At 34.3% G+C, this 15,666-nt stretch overlaps 1 protein-coding gene and 1 long non-coding RNA gene across 6 annotated transcripts in view; one reads left to right on the forward strand and one right to left on the reverse strand.

Moving 5' to 3' along the window:
* The window catches only part of Dora (zinc finger SWIM domain-containing dorado), a 40,089-nt gene that overhangs the window by 23,742 nt on the left and 681 nt on the right, over positions 1–15,666 (reverse strand). For 4 of the 5 annotated variants that reach the window (XR_012459061.1, XM_074129683.1, XM_074129682.1 and 1 more), the window contains exons 1-5: positions 15,051–15,645; positions 5,210–5,461; positions 1,578–1,750; positions 880–1,053; positions 421–557 (exon numbers count right to left, since the gene is read on the reverse strand). Coding sequence is in view for 4 of the 5 variants with exons in the window: in XM_074129683.1 (XP_073985784.1) it covers positions 421–557; positions 880–1,053; positions 1,578–1,750; positions 5,210–5,461; positions 15,051–15,249 (935 nt within the window). In the remaining variant the exon portion in view is untranslated. Of the gene's footprint in view, positions 1–420; positions 558–879; positions 1,054–1,577; positions 1,751–5,209; positions 5,462–15,050; positions 15,646–15,666 lie in introns of those variants that run through there. The other variant, XM_074129681.1, reaches the window with a different exon arrangement.
* Positions 2,682–11,216, forward strand: LOC141454959 (uncharacterized). Its single transcript, XR_012459064.1, has 4 exons — positions 2,682–2,973; positions 3,068–3,175; positions 5,737–6,065; positions 10,875–11,216. It is a non-coding gene; the product is annotated as an uncharacterized lncRNA (long non-coding RNA).

Consider the following 15,666-nt stretch of genomic DNA (forward strand, 5'->3'; position numbering starts at 1 on the left):
AAATAAAATTATAAAAACTTAACGTATGACTATTCAATTTGTCAAATTTAAAGAAAATCGTTGAAGCCAATTTTGAGAAAACTTCTAGAAAAGTAAAAGAGCAAATCACTAAATTAAAGTCAGAACTCCTGATAAGACCCAAATGTAATATAAAATTTCACTTCCTGTGCGTATTCGTTTATGAGATACTCCGCTCTGAAATGGCCACTAGGGAGTAAAAATATCTTACAAATTTATCTCCCTCACGACTATTTTCTGAAATTACTTTTCTTTTCTTTTTGTCTCGGAGGAGTTCCGCAACTAGATTTACGCTGAAAACTCGATAACGAGAATTTGAACACGATTGCAATAGTCCCTTTCATCAGAAAATAAAGAGATATGAAAAAAAAATGTATAAAAAACGGTTCAATGAATAATTACCTAAAAACCATAGGAGCTGGGACGCAAAATTTTATAAGGATTTTCTTTATATTATCGTGTAACGTTTTCTCATCTAAATACCATGACGTTTGTTCATTGACGGACGCACCTGCTGTTGGATCTGGGGCACCACATACCTGAAATTAGAAAATGATGGAATAGTTTCCGGGAAAAAAGAGATGCCAAAAATTAGCAATCACGGCGTTTTCAAAAATTGTTCTTGACATTATTTTTGTTTGTAAACAACTATTGAAAGAAACACTTAGAAAAATTGCTTCAAATGTGTTTTAGTGATGAAAATCATTCCAACAACATATAGAGCGTTGTTTCTGACAAGATGTCGCTTCAGTACGACTTGATACCTTTTTTATTAATTTGATCATCAATGCACTGGCTATTATTTCTTACTGTCTTTTCTTTTTTAAAATTACGGTTACGGTAACAGAAATCGCAACCTACCGAATTGATTGCAGACGGCTGTGACGAAAGCAATTCATCCAGTATTCTTTGAGCTGTAGGCAATATCTGTTGAGGTAATTCGCTGATTAAATATTGGGCGAACTTTTGTAGCTGATCTCTGTGCAACCGTGACAAAGATTCACTAACAGGTGCTCGTAAACATACTTGATTTGGCTGAAACAAAGAAAATATAACGTTATCCAGTGTTTAGATGGATTTTTACTTTTTTGCAATTGATTACCTTATACAGTCATACCAAGTTTTTTATCACATTTAAATTTGGCTTATTTATTGACGTTTCGATCGTTTGTAAATCCTTTTTTTAAAAAACTTTTTTATTTTTTGTGGCAAGGAGAATGTATCATTGGCCATCAGTAAGCTAAGAAAATGTCAAAATGGCAATTAACAAATTCCAATCTAAAAACCCAAAAAAATTATGACAGTCCTTTTGCGGAAGGAAGTTTACGAAGCACTTTAGGATAAGAGAATATCAGGTGCAAGGCTTAAGGTCCGGTTCAACCAGAAGCCATTGATACGGCTTTCCTGAACAAAGGTACCAAAAACAGAACTTCCCAGTAAAACTGGTTAACGGTTAATGTGAACTAGTTTCTTTAAATAATTTATTCTCTTCTCATCTAATGATTACAGAATTTGATAATAAATAAATAATACTTATTAAAATAATTTGAAGATCATACCAAATGTATCCGATGTAGACAAACCGCCACTATGTGTGAACACCAATATGCACTGGAATTGCATGTGCAGTTGCATGAAGTAATGCGTCTCCTATCAAATGCAACGGCTACATTGTACTGGCCCCGTTGACTGTAGGTTGCCGGTAGGCATACGGTTGCACTCAGGTGAAATCCTAAAACAAAATATTAAAAAAATATATATACATCAGTTGAGAACACACACTACTATTCTCAAAGATATAACAAAAATGTTCTTTAAACATTGAATAATAGAGTCATAATAAATTTTACCAATACTATATAGTTTGTAACCGCACAGTAAACTGAATTGTAATCTTACATGAAACCTTACTCCAATCTCTCTCGAAACTCTGCCCTAAAAACAAATTTTTCTAGAAAATAATAAAAGATAAAACCTACGTATGTTCATGAAATATACATTCGAAGTTTATAGACTAGAAAAGCCAAGGAGTCTTTTAATTTTCTTTTAACCCAATTTTAGTTACACACTTAATCTTTCTTCACAAATTCTTAACAGAACGTACTTAACAGAAAAATGACACTTAAACAGAAAGCTACTTTATCCCCTTTCACAAAGGTATCAATCGAATTATTCAGGTTAAATTAAAGTTATACATCAATAATTGTATAATTAGTAAACAATGTTGATAGAAAATTGTAGCATTCGTTTTCGAGTAATTCTCAATATCTGAAATAAAATTTTCAGATAATTAAGGGGCATTTTCGGTGGACCACTTTTTGACCAAAATCCTTTAATAAAATATTTAAAAAAAATAGTTTTTGAGTTATATAGATAAACCACTTATTCGTACACTTGGGACTTCAAAACAATTATTTTCTGTGAAACCCCAAAATCGATAATGTGCACTATTACAATACCTTCTAATTAGTAGTAGAGTAAGAGAAGGTAAAAATATAATAACCTTAAAAAGTTCATTAATTTATTTATTTAATAAGAAATTTAATTTTAATTCTTAATATAATAGTAGTAATAATTGGTGATTGACATCGAAGACAACTCTAAAAAAAAAAATCAATAATCTCATGTAATATACATACAGCTGGAGAGGACGGTTGTTCTATCGATTATTTCTTTTGTATATAATTCCTATCCATTCGATATGAACTTTTTACCTTCCATTTAGTCGAAATTTACCAGTTTTAAAATAAATAGTTTTATAGTTGTTGTATATTTGCATTGTACGAGTCACTGAATACTGGAAGAATACTGCACTTTCGCAATTCTGGATTTGTTGCCAACTTAGTTGAAAAAAAAAGAAGCTAAGTACTTAATTTTAGAAACGAGGATTTCAGAATAATGAATCCAAATGTGGTATAGTTATTGGCCGGTTTTCTCCTGATTGTGGATAATTTGGTATTTTCAACTTTTAAACTATTACAAGTATTACGAAGCCTGAGACTTCTGAATTGATTTTTTTTTTTTTTTAATCTCTTTCTTTCTTTTACAGTAGATTCAAACTCCGACATTTACTTCCGGATATACACATTGTAAAACTATACATCCTACTAAAACGACATATTACGAGAAATGGGTAACCCCTTCACCATTACTCCAGGTCTGCCATAAAGCTAATTTTTTTTCAAGAATAATTATGATTACAAAAGCTGAGAAGCATTGTACAGGTTATCCAATAATTTTTGGATAAACTCATAAGTACTGTTTCCGAGAAAATGGCCAAAAAATCAAAATCTTTGGCATTTCCAATTGAAGGATTTTTTCCAAACTAAGAAGTTTAGAACTTCTTCAGTTAATGCTCCTTAAGTGATAGACCAAGCATTACACCGTGGGAAATCAATTCGTTTCCAGACATGGACTTTTGGGGGGGGGGAACAGCATGCATTTACACTTCCTCTTACTCCTTGTTAGGGGTGCGGGAGATGTTAGGATCGTTCAAAGTTTCTATTTTGAGTTTTCATAGAAGGAATTTATTTTGAGGCCCCCCAGAATCGGATAAAGTATTTTTTTTTACAAATTGGTCTGATATATTTGGTTAGAACAATGCAAAAATGACCAATCGCAGCAATTTCATTTCTGCCATTTCGAGTTGGTGCGATTTTTATGAAATTATTAGAAAGTATTTTACAAATCCATGTAGAAAAATTTAAATATGCTTATTACTATTGAAGACAGATTAAATTTTGAATTTTCGATAGTAATTTCGAATCTAGAAGCTAAGGTGTTGTATGGAAAAACAAAGTTCTTATCGCAAAAATAAGTTACGGTATCTCAAGGCAGGCAACACGCGATGGTTAAAAAAGTTCGTAAGCAGTGTGCTCAATTTATACTTATTTTTATCAGAGGCCAAATTGAGCTAAAACGGTCATTAATGATGTACCAGTTAATTTTAGACCAAAATATTTAAGATAATAAACGGAAATTCCCCCCTCCCCCGAACAATTTCCAATTCAAGACTGAAGATATATTAGCTATCTCTGAAGTAGTTAAGTAATGCTAGAAGAGGCAATCGTTCAACTAAAGCCCATTATGCAATAACGGCGTTGCTCTAGCTTCTGTGGTTATTGGAAACCGTCGCCCCCCCCCCCCAACTAACTGGGTCAGAATTCCAATATTGAGGGTGAGGGTGGATGATTTAAGCAAAATGCCTTGGAGGATGCTTATACAGTCGGGCTTCCTTTTTTTTTTTTTAAGTAGGTACAAGAGTGTTTGCTGTTTAGGGATTAAAATTTACCAAATTAATTTTAAAAAGTAAATGTCTCAAACTTTCTAAACGCAATTTAAAATTTAAAAAGCGATGTAGGAAGTTTTTTAATCAACCTGAAGCTTGAAGTTGTCCTAGGTGAGGATGTGGGACCTCATTTGAGGCAAAAAAAAAGTTCTTATAAATTACGATTTAAGCTTAAAAATGTACGAGAAAATAGCGATTTTTATCACTAACTTTACAGGGTTAAAGCTGTAGTAAACTTAATCGCACCAAACGAACGAACATTTAATTTTTCATTAGACGACGGTGGTGTATAATAGCCTACTTTTTATGACAGATAATATCGTTTCATACAGCTTCCAATTAAACGAATACCAATTTTTTAAAAAATTATAATAACTTCATCTCATACACATCGAGCAAATCGATTTTATTTTAATCGATTTTGACTGTCAAAATCGATTAAAATATGCGTCAAATTAATGGCTAGAAATTCATATGCTCGTTTCATGTTTACTTTCAGGAATGGTTGGACAACAAAAAATAGAAGCTGTAAAGAAACAAATGGGTTCAGAAAATTAGTCTCTCCGTGTCACGCTACAGCTTCAATTAAAAAAAAAAAACAGCGAGTTTTATTGTTCGTTTTCGCGACTTCACAAGACTGAACATTAACCTAGCATTACTTAATACTTTCTCAACCGATTTTTCTTAATACTTTCTCAGATTTTTTTTTGGTAAAGACTCCGATAAAATTCTTCGAATCGAGCTGAACTCTTAAAACTAAGAATACCAAATATTTATGCAAGGACTTTCTGGTGTCCTTGTAAACACTGTAACTTATTTTTGTGAAAAAGAATTTTTCCATTGGGTTAAAAAGACAGCAAAATTCAATAAATTAAAAAAAAAAAATCATAATAAAACATTTACCAATTTGAAGTGGATCTTTAACAGCGCGCGATTTAAAAAGATGTTCCCCACGTTGGAATTCATCTGCACTTGAATTAGCTAGACATGAATATAATCGTATATCTTCTTCGTTGTCTGGAAAACTCCAAAATGCAATTCTCAACTGCAACTGTTCGGGTACTGGTGGATATACGTGTTCAACTAATTCAAAAGGTATATGTGAAGCTACACATCTTGCAGCCAATTCGCAAAGTGGTGGTACTCGTGATGATTCTGCAAAAAAACAAAGAACAAGACAAACATTTATTATAATATTATTTGTGTTAAATGATAGGTTCTGATGAAGGTTATCTGTTCTTAGTTTAGACAAGTGTCGGTTAACAAGAAGTAATCATGAAAAATATATAGGTTAAATGGAGATCTAATTCAATGTAGATTGTTCGGAGACTTTAATAAAAGTACCCTTCTTTCACTTTAAATTTAAAATAGAACAATTTAAAAACCTTCAGTCTCCATACATGCACTTTATATTTTTATATTTATTTAAGGTGCGTCAACATCCGAGGTTAATGGCGAACGGAGATTTTTCAGTGCACTACCGATCTCCGGACAGTGTTCTCTCGTCACAATGAACACTGTCCATCACAGGAGCAAGAAGAGAAGGGCAAGTCGCTTCAACTTTCATCTGCACGTTTCATTATTTTCTGTGAGACCATCTTCAGTGAGGCCAACTTCAGATGTTGTGCAGAGCCCAAAGGAACTCTGTGTCTATGCAGGCCAACGCTACCCCGTCTACTATCATTTCTCAGGACCAAGATGAAATCTAAAGCACCATCAGGATTCACTGCAGCTCATCTATATCTCCTACGCAGTCTTAGTCAGTTTTTACTCAAAAGTTACCACGAAATTCTGTCAAACATACATTAATGAATCTTTAAATAATTCCTAATATTTAAAGCAGGTAATCCAAAGCTGAACTGGGAGTCGCAAGTACTCACTTGCTTTCCCTTCAATGATGCAGGGCAAATGTTAGCTATTTTCTACGGGGAGCACAATGATCCTAAGTGCACATCTTGCGTCCGGGCGGAGTTTCCGATCCTAGATTAAATTTGAAACTCTTTCTGCTAGGGACAATGATTAATGTTATACTCAAACTAATTCTTCCACATTCCCCCCACAATATGCGATTCCAAATTCATTAAAATAATCCCAGGCAATGATTGTTCACAAACTCATTCTGCCAAAAAGTTTCCACAACTCATTAATAATGAAACTCATTTTAACCAATTAAATTTACGTTAATGAATCCATTTAATCTGACAATCTATCCATCTGCTAAGAGAACCAATTAAATACAGTTTAATAAAGTGTCAGCAATAAGGTTATTGGCAGACAACAGGTTTCCATACAAAGAATTTATCGATTGATAATCACCAATATCGGGGGCGCGTGTTTGACACGAATATTCCTGTATAACTTATTTACATACAACAAGAATTTTATACTTTATTTATTCCATCTTTATTGAACCAATTAATTGTATTTTCCAAATCGCCCTGTACCAAGTCTTTAATGATTTACAACAAGATTTTGACAGTTAGCTTACAATTTTTTTAATTTAGAGAGCTATAAACACTAAGAACATTGATGCAAGGAGCCTTCTCGGTACACTGCCTGCTCTCCTAATAGTGTTTCCTCGGTACGAACTCTGTATTTACCGAGCAATAAGCTGCAGAGGCTACTAAATGTTACTTAACGTTAAGAAATGATTGCTAAAGAAATAGGGATATACTTTATTTTAAAGAATGTACTTATTTGTGCTTCAAACTTTATTTTCTTATACTCGAAGCGAGACTTATACAATTTTATCAACTTATAATTTTTAAGTGGCACTTAGTTCGCTTGAATATTATTCAAGGGCAAACTGATAACTTCGGAGGCAAGTTAAAAAAGTTCCTTGCTTAGCAATATAGGCTGTGTTTGTTCAAAAATACATCTATTTATCAAGATGATAACATTTTAGTTCAGTGGTAGTTCAATGGCTGTTATCTCCTTTTCATTTTACTGAAAACGTTTTAAGTTAAATTTAAGTCAACAAGTCTTTTTTGGGGGAAAAAAATGAAAATGGAAAAGCCAAATCTATTGAATTAAGTGGATATCCCAACGATTCGTACTTAGAACTTCTCGTTGTTCTTAAAACGAAGCACATTTGTTGGCAGTTGTATTGGTCGTGATGATTGTGGAGTAGAATTTGCCAGTTATTGTTCTTACCTTTCACTGGTAAACAATGAAAAATAAAATTCCATTTGGATCTCAGAAATCTAAGACCTTTCGGGTTGATGAAATCGACTTTTGTTCTTTAGGACTAGCAGAACCATCAACATCCTTCTACAGCTTTGATTGCTGTATCATTCTGATGTGGGTAATGGTGGAACCAATGTCTCATCCACGGTAACAAATTAGCGAATCAGGTTGTGATTCTTTTTTTAGTACATGTGGCTTACCTTTCATAGGCACTTCTAGAAACAGACTAACACGCGTACTCCATTTCTGGAAATCACTTTTTTTCTACGCAAGAAGGCTGAGAATGTTTATTTCCGATGAAACTCAAGTAAGGAAGAGTTCTTTCTCTTACAAGTGATAAAACTCCTTGCTTAGCTGAGTGTCCCTTTTTCTTTCCACCACTGTGGTGACGTCGTGATGAAGCAGCAGGAAACAATGCTTTAATTAACGTCTGGGATGCTGTTTCCTACAATTTGGGCTACTGTGAAGGGGGTCACTAGGACGGATGGCTAACATCCAGCACTGGTACATGCTCTCGGACCCAGTAACAAGATCTGGGCACCAATCTACAGCCAGGATAACAGAAGTAGGACCAGAAATCTCCTTTAATAATTAAGAACAAAGGACAATGCAATGTTTATAGTCGTCCGCACACTATTCTGACCACTACACAGAATTCAATCTAAAAAGAGATGAAGACAAGATCTGCTTTTACAAAGGCTAGCGGATATCGCTTTCTTGTTCTTGGTAACCAACTTTCTAGTTCCATCAGTATCCAAGGTGAATGGGCACTCTTCTGAGATGTGCAACCAGCTACTCACTTCTAGAAGTCGAACGACTTGAGTTGGAGGCCTAACGACCCCACACCAAAATCAGCCTAAACATGATGGCAAGCAGAATGGCAACGATAGAAAATTATTTTCTTTCACTTATCCGTGACTTTCAGGGAAAATGGTATAAAATAAGCGACTACTTACCGCCCACGCATCGTCTTACTCGCACATTCCCGCTTACACATAATTTTCATGGATATCAGCTGTTTTCCGATTTGCAACCTCTGTCACTCTGACGTAGATTTAGACTCGCTCACAATTCTTAGTTTCAGGGGGGAAGAAAGCCAGCATGAAAGCTGAACGTTAAACAAATCCAAACACGAACATCCACACTCTCTGTAACACTCATCACGGGGCTAATTTACAATTCAAAGTAATTAACACATTCCAACGTTAATTGTCAATAAAACATGCGCTATAAAAAACGAAGCAATTAATTTTAACACTCTTAATGGTCCTCTTTCCGTTTTTTGCTTATTATTTATCAGCCAATAAAAATAAATTTACCGAGAATGCAAAGAGTGACTCAGCGCCTGTATGGCTTTGTAGCCTAAATGAGTAATTTCACTTCCTCCAAAAAAAAAAAACTTCCTTCCGCTATTATGACGATTATAACCGCGCTGTGGAGGGAGCTGTAAATGAGTACTTCTATTTCCGGTATTTCGTATAAAAAAACACTGTCGGCTGTTACTGGCCCAGTGATAATTAACATCCGGGATATTTGCTACGGTTTTAGGACAATGCTTTTGCCATTTTTGGGTTCATTTTTGCAGCGGAAAGGTTCTCTGGGTTGCCTTCTCATTATCCACATGTTCGGTAAGCTCTGGCGTCCAGGATAAATTGTGTTTCGAATTGAAATGCAGTTTCACACCAGCCAAATATTGATTTGGCTGTCTATGAGGTCTGTAACTGCTAGCCTGACTATCACCTCGTCTTGTCATGGAGATTTCGTACTATATTTTCTTGGTACAATATGTTTCGAGAAGCTATGCAGGTGTAGTTATGCCCAAACCCCAACCAGATATGTAATTTCGGCTTGTGGGAAGTAAATACCAGCTCTAATCTCTTGTAGGATCTTGAAACCTTCAGAATAATTGGTCTATTTTGATCTAGTTTGCATTTGGGCTCGTTTCTTTTAGGTATGCTTCCTTTAGTTTCACTTTAGGACCCTACGATCCCGTAAGCATGTCCGGGGGAAAAAAACCCCAACCGGCAACTCATCTCATATCTTTTGATCGATTATTATTGGCTTCACCAAGGATGTGAGGATAATGGGCAAAGCCCAGCAAGACTTCCATAGCCGCTCTAGTGGTAGCACACTCGGCCTTTTTAATATGCTCATCATAACTCAAAAACAGAAGAAGAAGGCACGAAGTTCAATTTTGAGATTTGGTTTATACACCTTTATAGATTTCCTTTAAAATTTGTATACTACTTTAATCAATTTTATTTCATTTTTTTCCCCTTCGGATAAATTAATTTTGGCAAACTATCCATTTAAACAGAATTCAATCTAAAAGTAAAGAGTGTAAAGGAATGTTTATAAGATTGTGGAGTTATCTGCTGATTACCAAGCGTTTAATGTTTACATAAGTATATAAGAAAGGAAGATACAGGTTATTAACACCAAAGATAAGATACAAAGTCTTCTTAATTATTTATCTTCATTATTATTAATCGAGATATCATTAATCCTAACACTAGTTCAGACTATACTCCACTGTTCAGAGATTACAACTTGAGATAGCACATATTTATAAATCATCGAACGGATCTTCCAACGGTTTCAGGGGTTGAGCCGGACTGAGCCAAGTGTCCATGGCAACTAAATAAGGCCTTGTACATTTTTACTAGCCATGACAAGTAAAAAAAAATCTGAAAAGGGTGTTCCGTAGTGCACGAGCGTGCAACTCTTGGTGGAGACTATGGCAGGAAAAGCGATGTACCTTACACCTACTCAGACTATACTGCAATCGCTGGTTGGCGTTTAAGCTTCCGCCAACTGAACTCCTGAGCAGACAGGTCTAGAATACCCTAGACCTGTCTAAAAGGGTGAGATTTTTTTTTTCATTAAAGCTACAAGGGGTCCTTACAATAAGGTTCTTTTCCACTCAGGGAAATGGTGATTAAACCAAGAACCCTTGGGCAAACATAGACAGTAAGAGGAGTAAAAGACCTCTCGGTTTGCCGGCGGTCAACTTTTTGCATTATTAGTAAGGGACAGTAACTTCCAAGTTTTCAAACCCTATTTTATTTTTACTCAGGGATTCTTCATAACATTTGACACGATCAAGAACATTAATAAGTTCGCAATTAATTTTGCGAATTAAATAAAACTGTTCATAAAATTTCATATTTCCAGAAAAAGATTCCAGTAAGAGAAAACTGTGAGAATTGTTTCTCTCCAGATCTTGCTTTCTCTTTTTTTCACCGCTTGTCTTACAGTTATAAGCAATTTATTGTCAAAGGAGAATAAATCGCTACTAAGGCTGTCTATGAACTGGATAACGATCTACCTTTTCTTCCTCTCTATTTCATGCACAGAAATAAGTCAATCCCCTTTTGAATAGGACTTCATAGAATACTCAAGAAGAAGAAGGAGTTAGAGAAGCAGAAAGGTAGCGTGTGAATAGAAAGAGAGATTATCGTCAAGGAGAAGAAATATTTAAAGAATGATGAGCTAGAGGCCGGAGATCTCAGACAGACCCAGAAGGGATGAACCCAATAAAAAAAAGGGGATGCCAGTCAGCTCTGTAGGGTCCAATACAATAAGAGAAATGATAGAAAAGAGAGATGAGAGAGAGAGAGAGAGATGGCCCTTATTGTTAACCACGCTGGCACTCTCCTCAGGAGATGGTAAATTGATTGCTCCCAGGAGAATATCTATACCTAATTGAGAAACTGCCATCTCGCGACGCCTTCTTCTCTTCCATTAAAATAGATTATTCTATTTCAATAAAGAATTTCTTTCTCTTTATTATTATTTAAATTTATTATTCCAGCATTTTTATCTCTAGCAAGGTTATCAATTGGTATCACATTTTCCGCATTCAGTTTTTACACCACAAAACTAAATTTTTACAAAATGAACTACACCTACCTCAGAGCTTGACTTAAAAATAGAAAAAATGCAGTGAACTCAACTTTAAAAATTCAATTTAGAAATCAAAATGGACTCCTACAATTGAAACAGGGAAATGCCATTTTCCAGTACAGATTTTTCAAAGTTTTTCTCTAAAATGATTTTCTTTTAAAGTAAAGTAATTGCCTATTTTTTTTCAGGCGGACTTTACGTCCAACTACCAATTAGGGTCGTGAACGGCAAACATGCTTCTTATTAAATTTCTTTTTATTAGCCTTCAAATAAAATCCAAGACCTAAGACCGGGGAATCGAACCCCAGTACCACAATACATATTAACTTTGCAGGTCTCGCCTCTTAACCCGCTCGGCTACCGTGGCGCCTGATTTTCTTGTAACAACATACATGTAGAAAATAAAACCTTTAATTGAAGCATATTTTCTGGCAACTATTTCTAAGCCATATGTGAGTGCAAGTGGAGGGGGGGGGCGTAGGTCAACACAATTTAAGTACGAAAAATACCCTTTACTGGAATAGATTTCTGTAATTTTAGCAATTTTTTCAAAAGTGATACTTTGAAGATGAACATTTATTCTATTGAATTCAATTTTTAGTAAAAAAGTGTCTAAGAAAATTTAATTATGTAAATCATGGTTTGAGAGAGTCGTCTAAGTGTTCACACCAGCCTTTTCTTACTACAGTTTTATCAAAGTTCTGAGGATAGAGGGGGAAAGCACTCTAAAGTTGCATTACGCTGTAATGTACAGTTTCAAAAACTAAATATAACTTAAAATTTTCATATATGTGTTTGTAACAAAAGTTAAAATCATAAGAAATGTAGTAAGCGATGGTCGTGTGAGTGTGATCACTTTTTTTCCCTCTAGTAAAGCCTACAGACGCACATAATTGGCCAATTGCTAGAAACCCACTATCCAGACTCAGAGGTCCAGACTATAGAAGCCAGTAACTATTCTATTATATAGCTTGTCCAATAATGCGGAGATATGTCATCATGCTATGTGAAATAAATTAGACTGATCAATAAACCTATGAATATTACAATATCTATTTGATATGAATTATACATTACACGTACATTTCGTACCCAACCTCAGATACATAAGATTTTTTTTATATACTCAACCAGTTCTCTTCGGCATGAAATTTTATTTAAAAAGAAATCTGGTCTAATCTAGAAACTTGACTTTTCTTTAATTTGGAATAACATCAACAATTTGAGTATTATTTAGTAGTACTGTACAGGCGACGAGCTTGTAACTTGTTCTGAAGGTGTACAGTTGAGGGGTGTTCAATTCCTTTATGAATCCCCGAATAATTAGTTTTTCCATCAGGTAGATGGATTCAAACCGAACCTTAACTTTCAGAAGCGACAATAATAATATGAACACGCAATGCCATGCTTTGAACATACTGCAACTTTTTTAAAAATATTTTCACGCAGACACATATCATACGCTAAACATTTTTTTTTTCATGTTCAGGCGACATGAAAATATCCACTTCCGGGTGAAAGGACAACATCATAAACTAGACACGAGTTTAGAATTCCCCTTAACAAGAGTAGGTGTAATAAGGAGGACCTAGAACACAATAGTTGGGAGAAAAAAAAAAAACAAATCTGGCAGGCGGACGATGAAATATATGAGAGAAAGTGAGGTGCGGTTTGGTGCCGTAAGGATCTCCTGGAAGTAAGATGAAGATCCCTGAGGAGGCGGTGAAAGTTAACTTTCTACTGTTACATACAATCACACGCTCACATCTCCCACGAACTTTCCATTTCTTTTCAACAACTCTTATTTATTTAAAGTTTTGTTTGTTGATAGCATTCACTGGTTTAGATTTTGGCCTTAGTCCATCATCATTCCACCAAACTTTACTTTAATCAAGTCCCAAACTGTTCAAATGCTTGCTACGAGAGATAAAATCAACGATTTGTAGAAAATTATTACCCACTTTTGGATTCGATTGTAAGTCCTTTGTGTATTAAGAAGGCAACTGGGTAAAGTCTTCTCCTCTTAGGTCTCTTGAACTTGTGTCATTAACCATGTTTAAGTGAAGTCCTTGAATTCTTTTCCTGCCATAGAATACATTCAACTCAACGGTCTCTTGAATGTATAATGTACCTTCCTTTAAACGTGGGTAATGACGTTTTATAAATAAATTCATGTTCTAGTGAAACTTAGATTTGTTACCAGTAATAGTAAACGACGATTAGAAAAAAACAAAAAAACAACATGAGAGCGCATCATAAATTTGTCAATGTAAAAACCAAATCCATTAAAATAAATAAATAAAATAATAACGTCAACATCCTAAGTTTACTGAAAGTATAGGCTGACAGCCTAACAGAAAAAGAAAAAGGAGAAAACCAGCAGTGAAAAATCATAACTTTCTTTTGAAGCAATTTACACAATTTTTCTTGTAACATAAAATGCAAGAAAATAGTACTTCAGTGAAGATATTGAATATTTCGTCAACCTTATTAAAAACCAATAATTCCAGGGACTAAATTTCCAAGCTTTACGAGCATTATGGCAGATGTGAAACTGTTGCGGTAAATGCCTTGAAAATTGTGAAAAAACTCCACTTCTGATTGCCTTAATATTCCAATTTTTCATGAACATATCACACAAGATGTTAGAACAGTACAATATACTTACACGGTACAAGTAATACCTTAACTTCACGACAATCTAACAAATACGCTTACATAAAGTTTTATAGGTAAACGTTTCAAACAAAAGTTTTAGATCTGCCATGTATGTAATTAGTACAAAGAAATTAATTAAAATTGTACAGCTTTTAAAAGTTTTCTTGAACAACCTCCTACAACTAGAAAAAAAAAAAAAAAAATCGATTCGGAAAAGTTCCAGTAGAAGCTGGTAGTAAGGACCCTTTGGACATTTCATCCTCGTATTAATGTTAAAAACTTCAAATAGACTTTTTTCACAATTTTAATACTTTCTTTTATGAGCTGTGTGTATTGCTCAGTAGCGCCTATTCACGTCAAAGCAAAAACAAACTCATCCACAATATCCCAAGCTACCATTATTTAAAAAGATTGGTTACAAGTTGGATTAATTTCAGAATTTATGATAATACTGAAATAAATTATGTTATAGTGATCTAGCCTAACAAGAACAGCGTTAACAAAATTAAAACAGATTATTTTAAAAAATCATAAATGAAATGCAGCTTTTGAAGTATTTTTTCTAAGAAATATTAAAATACTACACGTAATCTGAAAAAAAAGTATAAGGGATTATTTTAAGCTCGTTCAAGGTAACAGATAAATACTAATAATAAAATTCAAGTGTTATTAAAAAATATTAAACCAAAGGGTAATTGAAGGTTCTTAAATTTTGAACTCCCAATGTTAAGCAAGGAAACAAAATATAACAATGTCACTATACGCCTACGTACCTACTTTGAGTATAAAAGCTCTCCTCTATTAATTCAATTAAAGTGTCAAGTGTTTTTAATAATTTTGAACTTTTTAAGTAATTAGGAAATAAAATGAAACGACTGTTTTAACACTGATCTTTAGGCAAGTAAAAATACTATATTTCTTAGTTGTTATTAAAATATAAATAAGATATGTTAATGTAATATTTTTATAAACAAACAAAACCAAAATAACATACCACTTGAGAGTTTCTTCCCATTATAGACGGAGTTTGAACCTGTAGGACGTTTCCAGCCTCTCCAATTGTTACAAACGGATTCAGGCTCTGTACTCCAACTACACAAGGAGTCCTCCTCGAATCTGTCAGAATCTTCAAAGGAGAACCTATCTTGCTCTTCTGGCCATAATTCAAGCATTTCACAAGCCACTTGTGGCATTCCAGCAAACAAAAGTTTGCTGCTATTTTGGCAAAAAATATATATATATTTTAATAAATCAAAAAACTATGCACTTTTTATTATTTAAAGAACCCAAATAAATAAATATGCGGGGGAGATTTAGATCTAAGTAAAGGGACTATGACCTCTCTCTCCCCCTAGGCAAACATAGGGACAAAGGAAACACTTCTTTGAAAAATAGTTTTGGTGGATAAAAAAAAACGTTCAGCGTTAAATCGCTAAAACAGTTTCACTCCCGTATTGAATTTGTACATGATGCGGCACGAACATAAAATTTGGTTAAACATAGGCCCCCAAAAACAAAATTTACCTAATCTTTTTCTGTCAAATACGACCTAGTTCAACAGCAACAGACATAACAGACACATAACAACAAATATGGCCGCCTTGCCAGGT

The sequence above is a fragment of the Rhodnius prolixus genome, unplaced genomic scaffold, assembly GCF_049639745.1.
Source record: "Rhodnius prolixus isolate KJV_2025 unplaced genomic scaffold, Rpr scaffold_15, whole genome shotgun sequence".
Classification (NCBI taxonomy): Eukaryota; Metazoa; Arthropoda; class Insecta; order Hemiptera; family Reduviidae; genus Rhodnius; species Rhodnius prolixus.